We start from the raw sequence: 18,677 nt of genomic DNA, 5'->3' as shown, positions 1-18,677 counted from the left end.
AACCCAGCAACTCCACTTCTGAGAATTCATCTCTCACAGGTACCCATGTTATGTGTGCAAAGATGTGTGTGTAAGGAAGGATACGCACTGAAGAATCATGATCGCAGAATATGAGGATTATGTTGATTAGGGCCAACAGAAATGCCTATCAATAGGATAACAGTTAAATAAATTTTGCTTCATCCATATAAGTGAAACCTATTCAATTTCTACAGAACATCAGGTGCTAGGATTTTCATTAGGTTTCAGTGAATCTATAGATTAATTTGGGCAGCACTGGCATTTTAACAGCTGGTGAGTTGTCTAATCCCTGAACACAAGATACTGCTAAATTTATTTGATACTTTAAAATTTCTCTCAGTTGTGTTTTGTTATCTTTCAGTATAAAAGTCTTGCCCATATATTTTCTAACAGCTTTTGGATTCATTATTTCTACTGTTTTTCTATTTCTTTTTTTAAAAGATTTTATTTATTTATTTTAGAGAGAATTAGAGAGCACAAGCAAGGGGAGGGGTAGAGGAAGAGGTTGAGAGAGAATCCCAAGCCTACTCTGCACTGAGCGGGGAGGCCAAGCTGGGGCTTGATCCCAAGATCCTGAGATCATGACCTGAGCCGAAATCAAGAATCAGATGCTTAACTGACTGAGCCACCCAGTGCCCCTGTTTTTCTATTTCTTAATGTGTTGTTTTTCTTTGAAATTTTTAATTCTTCTTCCCATTTTCCTTTCATTATTGTACTTTTTCTAGTTTTATATTAGGTGCTTAAAGAATTATTTTCATTTTGTACTGAAATAAATATTCTGTTTCAATGCAGATTATTATTTTTATTATTAATTATTCAGATTGTCCCCTGAACACATCTTTAACTGTATTATATAGGTTCTGATTAAAGTGCTTTTTAAATTTTTTCTTCTCTAGAAATTCTATAATTTTAATTTGTAGTATTTTTTTAATCTAAGAGTTGAAAGGTTTTTAACATTACCAAATGGAAAGGGTTTTTTTTCCCTCTAATTTTGTTTCTACTTTATCGCTGTGTGATCAGAGAATGTTTCCTGTATTACTTTTACTTTTTGGAGCTGATTGAGGTTTTGTTGTGATTTAATATTTGGTCAGTTTGTATGGAGGTATATTCTCTATTTTTAGGGAATACAGTTTGATATAAGTGAATCAGATGTGTCTATTAATTATTCAGGTCATCTATATCTTTACATACCTTTTTATACACTTGACCTGTCATGAGCTGAAAGAAATTAATTACACTTTCCAATCCCTGTAATGTTTTTATTTACCCTTATACTCTTATAATTTTTCAATTTATGAACATATTTTATGCCATATTATTTATTGCAAAGATATACGTTACTGTTTTGGATTATTTAGCATTACAAAGTGTCATTTTTATCCTGTTTAATGACTTTGGGCCTAAATACCACCTTCTTTGATATTCACATCTGACTTCCTGCTCTCTTTCTGTGTGCCTTGGCTTATATCTTTGCCCATTCTTTAATTTTGACCTTTCCGTAACAGTATATTTTGTTCAACATAAAGTTGGATATTGCTTTGTTATATATGAATATGTGTGAATTTCTGAAAACAGATGAGTCCAATGCATTTATATTTATTAACATGACAGAGTTGCTTGATCTTTGTTTATATAACTTTAAGTTACGCATTTAATAGTTTTAAAAAATATTTCATTGTCTGGTATGTTTTATTTGCTTTGTGTGTGTGTGATTCTAAATTTAGAACAGTTTTTATTTTAATTCTAGCAGTTGCCTTTATAAGTATAAATTCATAATTATAACTAAAACTGTGTAATGTATTGCCCTTAGTGTGCTATCTCTTTACATTCTATTTGGTAATTTTCTTTTCGCCTCTGTTTTATGCATCATCTGATTGTACTTAGTTGTATGTTTTCCGTGTTAACCTTTGTACTGTTAAATATAATTATTTTCCTTTCCTTGATTTATCTACTTTAAAGAATACTCTTTAACTCCTTGCTATTATAGAAGCAGCAGTAAGTGAGCATACTCTGCTCCCACGTTCTTTCCTCTTTCCTTTTATTGCTATTTGTATCATGTCCACATTTTCAGGGCCTCTGAGGTTTTAGGGGTAAGATGCCTTGATCATCATTTTTATCTCTCTCTGCAGGCACCTTGGTTAATAAGCCCCGATGTGCTGAGTCATTTACCAGGCCTCCGCCCACTTTTGGCCTTCCGAGATTGTTATGACATCTTTGTCCTCTGCGCTTTTCTTTCTCCTTCTCTTTGTTCTTATATATTTATACCGTTCTTTTCCCATGCTGTCATTTTATTGGCGTTCTGAGAGGGTTGGGGTAAAACATATGCATGCTATCTTCCATATTTAACCAGAATCCCCAAATAACTCTTACTTTTGAGAGAAAATGCTTTGCATTAAAAGTTCAAAATAAGGATAGAGATTTTACATGCTATATGATCTCAGCCTATATATAGTTAAGAAAACTGCAGACCCAAAATGATGCCACTTAGACTGAGTTCCCAAACGGGGGCTTAAAACCCAATCTATTGGCAGTTTCAGCCTCCTCTGGAAATGTGGCCTTGACTGGTCAGTCAGGAAATTGTTCTTTCCATTGACATCAAAGAGTTGGTCACTTGGGTCCTCTCCATCCCCCAAAGAAAGGTGAGGTAATCTGCATGAGAAGACACGTTGCTTTTTCCCCTAGCAAACTGACCCCTCTGGAAGAACCCTTTTCCTTTGCTCATAACTTTCTTGCCCCCACCCTCCTACCTATAAAAACCCTCCATTTTGTACAACTCCTCTCAATGCCTCTCTACTTGCTAGATGGCTGCTGCCTGGTGCATGAATCATTTGATAAAGCCAATTAAATCTTCAAATTTATATATATAGATAGATAGATGTATATATCTATTTATATACATAGAAAGAGTGAGAGAGAGAGATTGAGAGAGAGAAAGACTAAGAGAGGGAGAGAGGACAATAAGCTAAAATACCAAAAGTGATTTCTTTACCTAGTTACTCTCTTCTGATTTATATTTTTCAGTGGTCTGCATTTTATGCAATGGCCATTTTTTTTAAATTATTTTTTTTAAAGATTTTATTTATTTGACAGAGAGAGACACAGCGAGAGAGGGAACACAAGCAGGGGGAGTGGGAGAGGGAGAAGCAGGCTTCCTGCCGAGCAGGGAGCCCGATGCGGGTCTCGATACCAGGACCCTGAGATCATGACCTGAGCTGAAGGCAGACGCTTAATGACTGAGCCACCCAGTCACCCCCAAAAATCATTTTGTTTTTAAGCTATCTATTATGATATGTAATGTGCATAATAGAAATACACGTGAAACATAAATTCACTGTAAAACGAACACTTGCATATTAGCTCAGTCTACCATAACAATGTACCATAGACTGAGTGGTTAAAGCACAGAAATTGACTTCTCACAGTTCCAGAGGCTGGAAATTGGAGATGAGGGTGCTTCCTGGCCAGGCTCTGGTGAGAGCCCTCTTCTTGGCTACCTAAGGATTGATTTCTTGCTGTGTCCTCACATGGCAGAGAGAGAGAGTTCTGGACTCTGTTCCTCTTCTTACAAGGACACCAGTCCTACTGGATCACGGCTCTGCCCTTATGACTTCATTGAACCATAGTGCCATCCTTAAAGGCCAGTAGAGTCATGTGGGTTAGACCTTCCACATGTGGATTTGGGGGAACATAATCCAGTCCATAGTGGCCATGTGACAACTACTCATGTCACTAAATGGAACATTATAAGCACCCCACAAACCCCTTCCCAATTATGTCCTCTTTCCTCTGCCCTAGAGGTTTTATTTATATTTTTTTACCTCCTAAGTAAGCATCTCTAAACAAAATAGTTAAGTTCTGCTTGTTTTTGAATTTTGCATAAATGGAATCATACTTACGCAATCTTTTGTGTCTGGCTTTTTTCATCCTTGTTTTGTAGAACTATAGTTTATTCATTTTCATTGCTGTACATTATCCCTTTTTAAGAATGTAAGAGAGATATTTAACGTATTCAAAAATCTTTGGACATTTGGTTGTTTCCAATTGGGGCCTTCTACGGGCAGTGTTCGTAAACTTTCTCATAGCTATATCCTGGTGCCCACACATATTTCTGTTGAGTGTATGTACGTAAAAGTATAATTAAGAATCACAGTATATGTGTGTCTTCACCTGTATTTGATGATATCCACTGATCTCCAAAGAGGTTGTACAAATTTACATTCCCACCAGCAGTATACGAGTTTCTGTTACTCCATATCTTTCTTAATACTTGGTATTGTCACAATTTAAAACTTTCCTCATCTGATGCATATATAATAATCTCTCAGTGTAATTTTAATTCACATTTCCTTGATTAAGAAAAAGATTAAGAATATTTTTATGTTTATGAGAGACGATGGACTCTGAAAAACAAACTGAGGGTTCTAGAGGGGAGGCGGGTGGGAGGAACCATGAGAGAGGATGGACTCTGAAGAATATTTTTATGTTTATTGACCATTTGAGTTTCTGCTTTTGTGAAATATCTATACAAATTTTTTGCTCATTTCAAAATTAGTTGCTCTGATGTGTTTCTAATTGATTTGTAGGGGCTCACTCTTCTGGATATAAACACTTTTTAGGTATATGTGTTGCAAATATCTCCTACTCAGTAGGCTTGCTTTTTCACTCTTACAAAGTTGTCTTCTGATGAACAGAAATACTTAATTTTAGTATGCTAAAATGTATCAGTTTTTTGCTCTATGGTTATTGCTTCTTGTGCCACATGTAATAAATCTCTCCCTAAACTGAAGTAATGCAGAAATTCTTTTTTTCCCCCTAAAATCTTTATGTTTTTGTCTTTCACAAAGAAATTTAGATGTTAATCTACCTAGAACTGATTTTTGTATGTGGCATAAAGTTCGATGTTCAAAGTAATTTTTCTTTTTTTTTTTAATTTAAATTCAATTTAGTTAACATAGAGTGTATTATTAGTTTCAGGGGTAGAATTTAGTGATTCATCAGACATTTCTCCAAAGAAGACATACAAATGGCTAATAGACACATGAAAAAGTGCTCAACATCACTTGGCATCAGGGAAATACAAATCAAAATCACAATTAGATACTGCCTCATGCTGGTCAGAATGGCTAAAATGAACAACTCAGGAAACAACAGATGTTGGTGAGGATGCGGAGAAAGGAGGAGCCCTCTTACACTGTTGGTGGGAATGCAAACTGGTACAGCCACTCTGGAACACAGTATGGAGGTTCCTCAAGAAGTTAAAAATAGAGCTACCCTATGACCCAGCAATTGCACTACTAGGTATTTATCCAAAGGATACAAAAATACTGATTCAAAGGGACACCTGCACCCCAATGTTTATAGCAAAAATGTCCACAATAGCCAAACTATGGAAAGAGCCCAGATATCCATCGATGGATGAATGGATAAAGAAGATGTACACACACACACACACACACACACACACACACACACACACACACAGTGGAATATTACTCAGCCATCAAAAAGAATGAAATCTTGCCATTTGCAGCGACGTGGATGGAACTAGAGGGTATTATACTAAGTGAAATAAGTCAGTCAGAGAAAGACAAATACCATCTGATTTCACTCATATGTGGAATTTAAGAAACAAAACAGATGAACATAGGGGAAGGGAAGGAAAAATAAGATGAAATTTGAGAGGGAGGCAAACCATAAGAGACGCTGAACTCTAGGAAACAAACTGAGGGTTGCTGGAGGGGAGCTGGGTGATGGGCATTAAGGAGGACAATTGTTGTGATGAGCAAAGTAATTTTTCTATTGAGATTCCTAATTCTTCAGCATCATTTATTGAGAACTGCCCTTTGCCTGCTGATCCACAGTGCCACCTTCAGCACAAATTCAATGTCTGTATGTGTACTGGCCTGTTGATGAGCCAACTATTCTGTCCCACTAGTCTGACTAATCACCCCAGTCGCACACAATTTCAATGATTAGAGCTTTACAGTACATCCTAACATCCTGCAGGGCCAGTTCTCTTCTTCCACCTTGTTTTTCTTCCTCAAAAGTGTCTCGGCTATAATTTGCTCTTTGCATTTTTATATAAATCTTAGAGTCAGTTTGTTGAGTAATGAAAAAAAACGAAAAACAAAAAACAAGCCTATTGGGATTTTGATTGAGCTCATATTAAATTTATTAATCATTTTGGGGAGCTTACAATATTGTGATTTCAAATCCAGGAATATAATACATCTCTCCATTTATTGGGTTTTCTGTAATATTACTCAATATTTTTCATAATTTTCTTTGTAGAGATCTTACTCATACTTTGATAATCCTGCTTCTAGATACTTGATATTTTAAAACACCAGTGTAACTGGTATTTTTAAAAACCATGCTATTTTATCTTTGTTGCTAGTATATAGATATGCAATTAATTTAGGTATATTGACTTGTACCCAGCTTCCTTTCTATTCTGTCTTGTTAACTTTAATAGTTTATCTCTAGATTATATTGGCTGTTGTATCACACAGTTGTATTATCTGTAAATCATGTCATCTTTGCTATTTTTCTTATTCTTATACTTTTTTTTTTCTTTTCCTTGCCCTACTATGCTGGCTGGGCTCTCCTTTACAAAGTTAAATAGAACTGATGAAACAGACATCTTTCCTTTTTTTCGTTTCTGATCTCAAAGGGAAAGTTGGTCATGTTTCACAATTAAGCATGATGTTTGCTACCTCCTTCAAAGTAATTACCATTTATCAGAGTGCAGCAATTCCCTTCTATTCCTGTTTTTCTAGGTGTTTCTAATCACAAGCAGATATCAAACTTTATCAAACTATTTGTCAGCATCAGTTAAGGTGACCACATGATTATTCTTCTTTAATCTATTAATAGAAATACAACTTACAATGGACCCTTGAACAACTCAGAGGTTAAAGACGCTGACCCCTCCCATACAATAAAAACCCACATATAAGTTTTGACTCCCCCAAAACTTAACTATTACCAGCCTACTGTTGACAGGAAGCCTTTTTGATAACATCAACAGTCAATTAGCACATATTTTGTATGTTATATGTATTATATACTGTCTTCTTACAGTAAAATAAGCTAGACAAAAGAAAATGTTATTAAGAAAATCCTAAGGAAGAGAAAATACATTTACAGTACTGTAGTGTATTTATTTTTTTAAAAATCCATGTAAAAGTGGACCCACATAGTTCAAACCTATGTTGCTCCAGGGTCAACTATATTTTCTATTGTGGCATGTATTAATGTTATGATCAGCCAAAAAATTTTTTTTAAATTTAAAAGGTAGAAAAAGAGAAATTTCTACAGAGTTCCTATTCTTGAGGCAAAGGTATATCAGTCTTGCCCTGAGCTGGGGGCACCTCTCCTGGATGTGTTGGTGCAGTGTTTTTGTGAAGTCCCCATGTTCCAAAACTACAGAGGTTCCATCTGCTAACCCAGGGGAACAGAATTCTCTTGGGAATATTAAGGTCACTTTGAAGTATATGAGCCATGATAACATAAAGAGCTTTATTCATGGGTAATTTTCTGAATATGCTCCAGAACCATTTGTTCTTAGTTCTGTTTCAGGTTTGCTCCTGCCTCTCAGAGTAGGCTGTCCCTAAACTTGGTTCATGTGTGCGCCTAGCAGGTGAATGTGGGTGGTAGATGGGGGAAGCTCATCTGCCCAGACTGCCCCAGGCCAATGAAATGAAACCCTCTGGGACTGAGACCAGGCATTAATATTTTTAAAATTTCCCCAAGGGATTCCAAGGTTGAGAACCACTACTGATAGTTCTCCAAAGTTGAAAATAACATGTGTTTATGCACCGAAGTCCACAGAGAAGGAAATATCTAACCACTCCAAAGAAAAATAAAAGAAAAAAGCCCCCAAGTGAAGGAAGAGAAGGAGGACAGAAAGAGGAGGCACAGGAATGACAGTGACAGCAAATCTACTTACTCGATTCTTTCTGGAAGCTCAGTTTGGGTCATGCCCACACAATTGACCAAAATAGTGACTGTAATAAATAAACTGAACCACCTGAGAGGACTGTGTTAAGGAAAAGCTAAGAGTCACCATGTTTCTCTGATGTCACCTATGATCACCTTGATGCTGAATGATTAAATTCATAGCTTTTAGCTAGGATCAGCTTTTCGGTCTTGTCGCATAACAGCTGCTAACATTTACTGAGTGCCTATCCTGGGCTGGTTACTTCATCCAAATTATTTCTAATACAACTGGACCTGCAGGTAAATATTATATCTACACTTTGCAGCTAAGAAAACAGACTGAAAATATCTTAAATAGTTTTTCCAAGGTCATACAAGCTGGTCAGCTATGGTGCTGAGATGTGACCTCAGATTGATAACAGAACCCTCAGCAAGATGGAAAGAAACAAGAATCCCTTCTCCAAAATGTCCTTCTGCCCTGACACCTTCACTTCACTATACAATATAGCCTGAAATTTCATCCAGCGAATGTCTCTTTTTTCCTAAAAAACAAAGAGACGACTTCTAGGAAGTTAGAGGTAAAGGGAGGGTTACCAGCTGTCATGGGAATTAGTTGAGTCCGATTGTTTTCCCGACTTAGCTGAGATCAGTCACTTTGAGGGAATGGGCCCCTGGCTAGGAATGGTGGGGGCAGGCACAGGGAAGTAAAATGCTGGCTCAAGGAGAAAATTCCAGATAGAATTAGGCTGGGGTGGAGAACTCTGTCTAACCAGAGAGAAGAATTTTCAAGGTTGAGCCAAGGGATTACCACAAGGGGAAGGAGACACTGAAGAAGGTGAGTGGAAAGGGGTGAACTGATGGGAAGAAATGTTGGTGGAGAAAACCCAAAGAGAAATTTCTCCCACTGGACATTTTTCTCAGGACTAGCTTGGGTTCCTAACAATTACGTCCTAAAAAAAAAAACAAAACCTGAAGATAAGCTTGACCTACAGAGAGAGTGAACCACTCATCTTTCATAATTTCAGTTTGAGCAGAAGTATTTAAATCTATTTTAGTTTTCTGTAAATGTCTTTAATGTGCCCTGTTTTACAGTTACTTAGGAACACATCTATTTTGAAAAGGGAAATTCTGTTAATTAAACCACATTTTCCTGTTGACTTGCAATTAAATTAAGAAATGTGTTCACATGGGGGGAAAATGTTAACCCAAGGATTAAATTAAAATCATATCTCCAATTCCACAAACCTTTAAAAGTAATAGGTTACACACAATATTACTTGTGGAAAAGTTCATAGCAAATTTGATTAGAATTATAATTTTGGTGAAATATTAATAATAAGACACTGAGAATTCCATACCTTGAAGAATATCTTTTGGAGTGGAGCTACCAAGTTCATAAGATTTAAATATATAAATGCAGGCTTTTGTGAGAAGAAGACACCTAACAGCTTTTCTGTCCAGCTATGACTCCATCATCAAATCTCAAGGTGAAAAGAATATTCACTGGTCACTTGGTTCTTTAAAGGGATTTTATTTCTAATTAGCTGTTTCTTAAAGCTAATTAAGATGTAAGTCAACCAGGATATATGGAGAGGAGTTTGTATATATGCTATTTTTCTTTATTTGTAATTTTTATGTAATTGGATATATTTTAAAAAAAAAACACCCAAGTAGAGATGACATACTGAGAGAATAAATTACCTCGGTTCATTTCCATTAACTGCCTACTTCCTTATTGCTGATACTGTTCTAAGCAGGGTGCAGGCTGGACCTCTTAACTGGCTCTGTGACCTTGAACAATTTATTTAATGCCTTTGAATAACAGTTTCATCGTCTGTAAGATGGGGATGCAAATCCCTTCTTCAAAGGTTTCTGTACCTATGACAGTGATGACTCTTAGGAGGTATTAGCGAATGGTAACTTACTATTATCGTTAAATATCCTTCTATAGGATCAGAAAATCCAAGATTGAATTAAGAAAATATAACTCCCACTGCTTGGCCATAAAGATAAAATATGTAAAAGGAAAATGCAATGCAACTACATGGAGCAGTGCAGTTTCATTTTGAGATGACTCTTTGCCAGAGCTACCAGCTCACTGAGTGCTGTCCAGCAATCCAGCAAGCTTCCCCAGAGTGGGGGGGAGAGAACTCCTTTTACTGGAGCCTCCCAAGAAGAGGCTGGCTACCATCTGTCAGGCAGCTGAGGCAAGCCTGTTCTTGCAAATCAACCTCCTGGAAGCCAGGGCTGAATCTGTCATTAGGAACTTCCAATTTGGACAGTCACCAGGGAAGATCCTTGGAAACCAAGCCAAAGTCTCTTTTTTGTCCTAGTTTGGCTTGCCTTGAAAAACAAAACAAAATAAAACAAAAACTGAAGGCAGATTCTGAAGCTACCTAAAGCCGTTGATATAATACAGACATTTGACTGATTTGTCTCTCATCATTACTATATTCCCCAGTGGCATGAACCTTGAACTATTAACATCTTTTTGGACTATTGACCTTTGTAACCTGCTAGTAGTTGGGGGTAACTTGGGATATTGGCAGCGCCTGTGACCAATCTGATCCTGCTGAGACAATCTATGCTCTGCCCATTGTGGTCTGTCCTCTTTGTCCTCTGGCAGGTGCTGCTCTTTTGCCCAATAAACAGCCAGTTCTCATCATGGCTAGATGTAACAGAGTAACAACTCATGCCTATTTCATCTGCCCAAAGAAGTCTGGGGGCCCTCTTATTGGTTATTATGTTGTGAGACAAGCATTCTTATTATGTTGTAAGAATGTGCCCGGATGCATCAGCAAAGCTTATTCATAAGGGGGACATTTTTTAGGTTGTGCATGCACAGGTGTGTCCAGACTAGTCTAGGTGAACCCAAACCCACCTCTGGCTTGCATGAGCACCTCCTCTGTCTTAGGACTGCTTTCAGGTGTTGGACACATTAAAGCCATAAACATTTTTCTTTCAATGTAATGATTTCATTGTTTCAGGATTCAATTAGAGGACATGTATTCTGCTAACCTCTGAAGAAGGTACTGGGCACAGTGGGCAAAGCCTGATTCTAAAAGGAATCATGTGGTAGAAGCAACAGTGCAAAGGATATGAGTGGACAGACACTTTGATGGCTGTTCTTCTGATCAGGTTGAAAGGACTGAATAACCACAGGGCCCGAGTGGCACTAAACCGGGAAATTGTCCTCCCTTTGTTCAGCACCATAAATGTCTACAACAAAACAAAGCAGAAGATGGACCTGAAGTGAGAAGCATGCATCCTCACACAATCATGTTTTTGAGCACGAATGGTATCATTTCAGGCTTATGAGCAAGAAGGGCTCTGGGAACCATGAATCCATCAGTGGAGAGCCAAGTGGAGGGGCAGAGTTAGTGAGGATCAGGGACTGAGAGCCATATCCTCACCTCCTAGCAAAACCCCAGGCCCTGTCAGTGACTGTGAATCAAGATGAGCCCACTGAGAGTACCCAATGGGCAGGAATCTGACCTGGGGCTGGTAGGATGCATCAGCCCCAGGGCCAGGATTCTGGCAGCAGGATGATAAAGTTCTGGCTGCATTAAATTCCTCTTCTGATTAGTGTATCATCCCTGGTGCTGGGATGCTCCCTCTGCTTTCCACCTTCTAGGTCTCCCCTTTTAAGCCCTCTATCTACTGGTTCCCTCTGAGCATCTAGGAAGGTGAGGGTTCTTGACCTGTGAGAGGAGGGAGAAAGACATTTTAGTGTCTTTTTATTCTCTCTACAAACCATATTTGAGACGGCTGATTCCTATCCCTCCCAACTCCCAAAAATGCACACATCATTCTTGGGGGGGTGCTGTGTGGAACATCTAAGACACAATACAAATGGGGGAATTGTCATGAAATAGCTCTCACTTAAACTAGTGGTTCTCAAACGTTTTGATTTCAGGACCCTTTTATACTCTCAAAAATTATTGAGGACCCCAAAGAGTTTTTGTTACTGTTTATACCCTTTTGCTTATACCATGTATGTGTGTGTGAGAGAGAGAGAGTGTGTGTGTGTGTGTGTGTGACCTCCTGAACCCACTAAAAGGGTTTTGGGAACCCCAGGGGTTCTGAGATCATACTTTGAGGACCACTTGTTAAATCATCCTGATTTCTGTTCCCCTTCTCTACTCTATCCCCCACCCCCAGACTCAGGATCTCTGCTCCCCATTTGGAAAGACAGCCAACATCTTTGGAGATCCTGGGCCAGTGGTCATCCAAGAGAATAGCCAACTTCCTCTAAAAATTTAATAGCAGTTGTTGTTGCTTTGAGGATTTGAGTTTAATTAGTCTCCACCATAAATATTATAAAAATTCAGGAGAACTCCCTAGGCTGAGTGGGGCAGAGGCTTCCTCTCCCAGAGCTGAGAACAGCCTTCCCAGCCAATCACCCTTACCCGGTGTGTGCTGTAGAAGGGGTCCAGATCCTCCAGGGGCTCCCCAACCAGCTCTGCCGGGAGCTCACCATAGAACTTAGGTAGCTGGTTGCAAGCTTTCAAGTCTAGCTGAGGCCGAGGCTTCTCTTCTTGGTCCTTCTGCTCCCTGTGCTTATCTTTGGCTTTCTTTGCTGCCTGCTTGGCAGCAATTCGCTTTTCAATCTCCACCAGGGACTCTGGAGTGAATCGACGGAAGTTGGTAGTTTCCAGGGACCCAAAGGTGAGTTCCATCTTCTCATTCTTCTTCAGGAAGAATTTATACTCTTATGAAAGTGGACATCACCACAGAGAAGTAAGAGCCTTCCCACTGGCCCTCTCCCTCCAGTTCTTTTCCTTAACTCACACTTCTTGATGGAATAGTGCCCCCCCAACCCAGTTCCTTTCTTAACTCACACTGAGCTCTCCCCAGAGTCTCACTGCCCCTGTGGCACTCTCAGGGGAGGCTGTTTATTCGATCCTCCTCCAGGCACCTCGGGGTTGAGCTATGTTCTCCATGAGCTTCTAAGGCATGGCTCCTTCATCTATTGCTCCTTCACCACCACCACCACCACCATCAGATTTAGCCATACTGCCCTCTCTTCTCAATTCTATGACCACTGAGCAACAGGTACTCTCCTGCATTCATCAAAGACTGTTCATGTGGTCTGTGGCAAAAACAATGCTAGTAAAATTTTCCCCATTGAAAAGCATTTGTTAAAAAGTATGGAAGGCATTAACATTTTTATTATTCTTTTATTGTGCAATGATATGCTTTTAAGAAGTGACAGCCATTCCTGGACATAACAGCAAGAGAGAGGAGAAGGCCCAGGACCTTGAGCACATGGCTGCACTTGCCAGCTGAGAGTGTGCTGTCTGCTGAATGCTCTAAGCTTGGCAGCATATTTGTATTTTTTTTTTGTTCTTAATAAAATACATTATTTAATTTTCCTAATTGGTTGCTTTTTCTTCTAATGTAAAGTTTTTCTTTAAAAAATCATATGAATAAGATTTTGATTTTTCCTTTTTCAAATGATTGATTCACGAGCCCATTTTTGCTGCTTATTTTAATCTAAGTGCACCCACATTTCCTGACAGCCTATCGATGACTTAACAGGTCATGATGATTTAAAAATTGTTCATAAGCTTGTAAAATCCTGATCTAATACATGGTCTCTAATGCTGCCAGACAGGGTCTTTGGGACTCTGGTCCACCATGGTCCATAACAAAGCCTGGAAGGCGCTCCAGTGACTAGGTTTTCTATGGGTAACAATATTCTCAGGAAGTTTATCACCCCTAGCACTAGTCTGGAAGCAAACAGGATGGCTTGCCATCACAGATGGATAGAGCAGTATCTATGTGGCATTCTCCTGACTTACTCTAGAGAAGTTAGACCTGAAGTCTGTAACAGGCATCCATCCTTTCAGTTCTCTGCAGTCACCACTGGATCTCTGGATAATGTAGTTTTCCCATCTACTCTAGTGCAGTGATCTTCAAATGCCAGTACACAGTGTGGTGCTGCACCAGCTGCGTCATTGTCACAGGGAGTGTGAGTTAAGATACAGATTGGTGGACCCCTCTTCTAAGGTGAGATCTAGGAAGCTGCATTTTACAGGCTCATAGCTGAAGCTGTTGAAGGTGTTCTACTTTTGAGAGGCGGTGGAAGCCACTGCAACTGTGGACATGAGATGGAGTGAAGGTCAGGGTTACAAGATCAGAGTAAGATCTGATGAACTGCTCCCACAGCTCTAGATTCTGGAGGAATGTCTTCCTGGATTCTAAAGGCAAGTCAGAAGCCAGTGTTGGTTGGATTAGAGAAGAAGAGACCTGGCATCAAGTGGCTGGGTGTTCTTATTAAGTGACCATCCTAAGAAACTGACTCCTCACAGGTTTTGGTAGGGCAGTCCTTGGGACCTCCTTCCTTCTATTATCAGATTTAGGGCAACTGCTGGCCAGAAACTTCAGGGAGCTTATACTCAGGGGATGGGAACAAAGAGTGGAATTTGGTTGTTTCTGAGGATTAAGTTTCTGTAGGTATTTGTCCTGTATCTAGAATTTCTGGGCTACAAAACCCTACTGGATCTCCTCTGGATGGGCCATAAAGGCATCTTAACTTGGATTTCTGAGCCCTGGTGGTAGGCAGTTTCTAAGAAGGACCAAAGGGGATTGAATAGACAACAGGTGTTTCATATTTGTCATTTCACTGGTGATAGAAATAACTGGTTAGTCTTTAATCAAGATCTATGATCTAGGCAGGCCAGCCGACTCAAGGCTGCTAAATGGAGGTGAATGTAAAAAAGGGTACAAATGAGGGTTTCCTTGAGATTACAGTGGGCAGGGCAGGTGTGATATCGTGATTTATAATAAGAAATAAATATTTAGTCTTTGTCCCAATTTCTGGCACAGAGCTCTTAAAACCCTTGGAATTTCCAAACTGAGGTCTTTTGTATGTTAATGAGGTACCTCTTGAAAGTCACCTAAGGATGGGGACTGATTGCCAACAGAACCAAACATTAGAGGATTGAAACTTTCAGCTCCCCACCTCACCTCTTACCTCCAGGAAGAGGAGAGAGGCTGGAAGTTGAATTCAATAACCAATGGTCAATGGTTTAATCAATCATGCCTATGTAATAAAGCCTTCATAAGAACCCAAAAGGACAGAATTTGGAGAGTTTCTGGGTTGGTGAATACATAGAGATTTGTATTGTATGTATCTCAAAACCTCAGAGAGGATATGAAAACTCCACACTCCTTCCCCATATTCTACCCTATGCATCTTTTCCATCTGGCTGTCCCTGAGTTATTCTTTTTATAATAGACCTCTAATCTAGTAAGTAAAATGTTTCTCTGAGTTCTGTGAGCCATTCTAGCAAATTAATTAAACCCAAGAAGGAGGTCATGGAAACCTCTGATTTATAGTCAATTGTTCAGAAGCACAGGGAACAACCTGGGCTTGCAATTGGCATCTGAAGTTTTGTGTATGTGGGCAAGGGGCAGTCTTGTAAAACTGAGCCCTTAACCTGTGGGATCTGATGCTAGTTGAACTATAGAACACCCAGCTGGTGTCTGGAGAATTGCACCTTGGTGGAGTGGGAACCCTTCCCCCCATCACCAATACACAAACACACATTGGAATTGGGTATTAGAACATCTTAGCAGGACAGAGGGTTCTTTCTTCCAGTCTCTGTTGTTGTTAGTAGAACAAATGTTTCTATGGTCATGCAGCAAGTCTGAGTTGCTCACAAAGATGGCTGAGCCTCATGAGAAGAGTTACTTAAATTACCAATCCACAGTGACAAGAGCGGGCACAATTATCTCTCTCTCTCTTTTTAGAGAGAGAAAGAGAGAGCATGAGCATGTGCACAGTGGGGGAGGGGCCGAGGGAGAGGGAGAGAGAGAATCTTAAGCAACACGGGGCTGCATCTCACAACCCTGAGATCATGACCTGAGCTGAAATCAAGAGTCAGATGCTGAGAAACAAACTGAGGGTTTTAGAGGGGAGGGTGTTGTGGGGATGGGTTAGCCTGGTGATGGGTACTGCATGGAGAACTGGGTGTTACACGAAAACAATGAATCATGGATCACTACATCAAAAACTAATGATGTATTGTATGGTGACTAACATAACATAATAAGATAAAATTTAAAAAATTAAAAAGAAAGAGTTGGATGCTTAACTGACTGAGCCACCCAGGCACCCCCACAATTATCTCTTTTAATCCCCACAAAAATCCTATAGAGTAGGTAGAAGGTATTTTCTTACATACAAGACAATTAATAACCAGTGATTACTATAGGTTACAAAGATATTATTGGACTAAACAAGCTTGTCTCTGAGTCTTGATTCCATACCCAGTGCTCTCCTATTTCTGGGATGGATCTCACTGGCTGTAGCAGTTCTGGAATCTTACTGACTGGGGTATCATTGGAGGGCTCTGGGTCTTGAGAGGTATGGATTGATCTGAATGCATTCAGATTTGATGAAGTTTCAAGGAGTCTCAGAGAACAGCCTCTTTGTGTTATATAGTTCATTGATGCTCTTAAGAAACCAATGGAGGATTTTCCCCACTAATGTAGCTTTTGTCTCTGTAGGGCAGATATGATGTAAGCAAACAGATAATTATAATTTTTCCAGAACCTGATTAGTAGGTGAAAGTATCAGCCCCCATCCCATGTAGGATTTCATCTTCTCATGCTTCTTATGGTTGTTCTCATCTATTTATATACAACAAAAATGATCATTTTCATGCATGTGAGTCCTAAATCTGGACCTTTCTTCTGAGCTCTGGACCCACTAATCCAATGTCTTTGACATATATCTCTTTGAATGTTCCATAGACACCTCAAAGTCATTGTCCCCCATGATATCTCCATCCTCTCTCCACCCCAACTTTTCCTCCTCCTTGTTCCTATCTCAATAAATTACATAACCATTTTTCCAAAATGGAAGCTTAGGGGTCCCTCTTTATGCCTCTTTTGCTCACAAGTCTTCTTCCCATTTGTTTTCAACTCCAGGGATACAGCAATGAAAAAAAACTATAGACTTTTGGGAGCTTAAATGTAGCTCTGGGTCTCAGCCAACTTAGGCCAGCTTCCTAGAGAGAGACTTTCCAAAAAAGATTGCAATTATGATGACATCATGGGAAGTCTGGAGTTCACATTTGAAACATAAATCTAAATCTATATCTCCAGCCGAGGCCTTTCACTTACATTCTAAATTGTTATATTTAGCTAACCATTCATTACCCCTCACAAAGATGTCTGATAGATGTATAAAGCCTAACTATTGATATCCTTATCCTAAATGTGCTCTTCCCTTTGTCATGATCATTTCAATAAATTGAGACTTCATCCTTCCAAGGGCTCAAACCCTGAGTCTTGAAACTTTGGAATTATCCATTACTTCATTTCCTCTCTCGCAAATCTCACATTTAGATGACCAGAAAACTCTAATAACCTTGCATCTGAAGTACGGCTGTCTACTTCTTATCACAGCCACTGCTACCTCCATAGCCCAAACCGCTATCATCCACCTCCACGGCTACTGCCATGGTCCAACCACCATGACCCACTTCCATGGCTACCTCTATAGCCCAAATCACTATCATCTGCCACCACTGTCACCTCCATAGTAAAAACCACTATCACCTACCTCCACTGCTACATCCATAGTCCAAACCACTGTCATCCACCTTTGCTGCTACTGTCATGGTCTAAACTCTGCTACCTCCATAGCCCAAACCACTGTTGTGTCTTGCTTGGGCCACTATTTTATCTTCTCAACATGTTTCACTGCTAGGATTATCTCAAATCTTTGCAGCCTACACTTTTGGAAGCATTAGGAGTGATCCTTTGAAGTGTATTGCCATAAACTTCATCTCTGAGCTCACCTCATATCATTCTCTCCCTTGCTCACTGAAACCCAGGCCTATAGACCACCTAGCTATTTATTGGACACAACAAGCACACTCTTGCTCAAGGTGTTTGGACTTGCTATTCTTTCTGCCTACTATTCGCTTCCCATTTATGAACACAGGGCTCATTCAAATATCGCCTGTTAGGGAAGACTCCCCTGACCATTCTTTCCCAAACAACAGCCTTTGGCCAGTTTCTACCCTTTTACCTCCCTTCACTTTTCCTCAAAGCACTTTTAACTAATATTAACATTTTTATTTATTTACTATTTGCTTAAACTAGTATTTTCCCTTCCTGAAAGTATGGATTTTGTCTGTTTAACTGTTGAACTCTTAACACTGAGAACAATGCTCAGCACATACTAGATGATCAACAAGCGTTTGTGGATTACATGAATGAATAAACTCAAGGGATCCTGAATGGGTATCAGATATTTACAGAACATAGCTAGATTTTCATCAGCAAGCAGAATTGAGTTTGGGTAAAACAAGTACAAGTACTTAAACTGTGAGACCAGAGTGGGTAGAAACTAACCAGTTTCCATGTTGCTCGGAAAAAAAGAAAAAAGGTTGTCTGTTCAATAGCAACTTAAGGCTTAAGATTCCTAAAACCCACCCTGATTGGGATAAAATTTGTTGTCCAAGGTTAGAGGAGAAAAATGAAGGCTAGAACCTGGAGGATTGTGGGGGCAGAGAAGCACTGAACATTATAGAGATGCTGTAGCCAAAAAGGAAGAAAAACAAGGAAATATTGGTGTCATAGAAATAGTAGGAACAAAAGTTTTAAAAACTGCTGAGCTTTGTTCTAGTAGTGGGAATGGTTTTAGTCAGGGGGAGTGTAAATAAGTACCATGGAGTGGAGAGGATGTGACTAGA

At 39.4% G+C, this 18,677-nt stretch overlaps 1 protein-coding gene across 3 annotated transcripts in view; it reads right to left on the bottom strand.

Annotated features, from left to right (window-relative positions):
- The window catches only part of SCN10A (sodium voltage-gated channel alpha subunit 10), an 89,814-nt gene extending 77,173 nt beyond the window's left edge, over positions 1–12,641 (bottom strand). For all 3 annotated transcript variants that reach the window (XM_032409229.1, XM_032409230.1, XM_032409231.1), the window contains exons 1-3: positions 12,372–12,641; positions 11,054–11,181; positions 7,973–8,053 (exon numbers count right to left, since the gene is read on the bottom strand). In XM_032409229.1, coding sequence (XP_032265120.1) covers positions 7,973–8,053; positions 11,054–11,181; positions 12,372–12,641 — 479 coding nt within the window. The remainder of the gene's footprint in view (positions 1–7,972; positions 8,054–11,053; positions 11,182–12,371) is intronic.
- Between the last annotated feature and the right edge of the window lie 6,036 nt (positions 12,642–18,677).

This window comes from Phoca vitulina, unplaced genomic scaffold (assembly GCF_004348235.1).
Source record: "Phoca vitulina isolate PV1807 unplaced genomic scaffold, GSC_HSeal_1.0 scaffold10, whole genome shotgun sequence".
Classification (NCBI taxonomy): domain Eukaryota; kingdom Metazoa; phylum Chordata; class Mammalia; order Carnivora; family Phocidae; genus Phoca; species Phoca vitulina.
The sequence above is the reverse complement of the archived record's forward strand: the minus strand, read 5'-3'. Positions and strand labels throughout refer to the sequence as shown.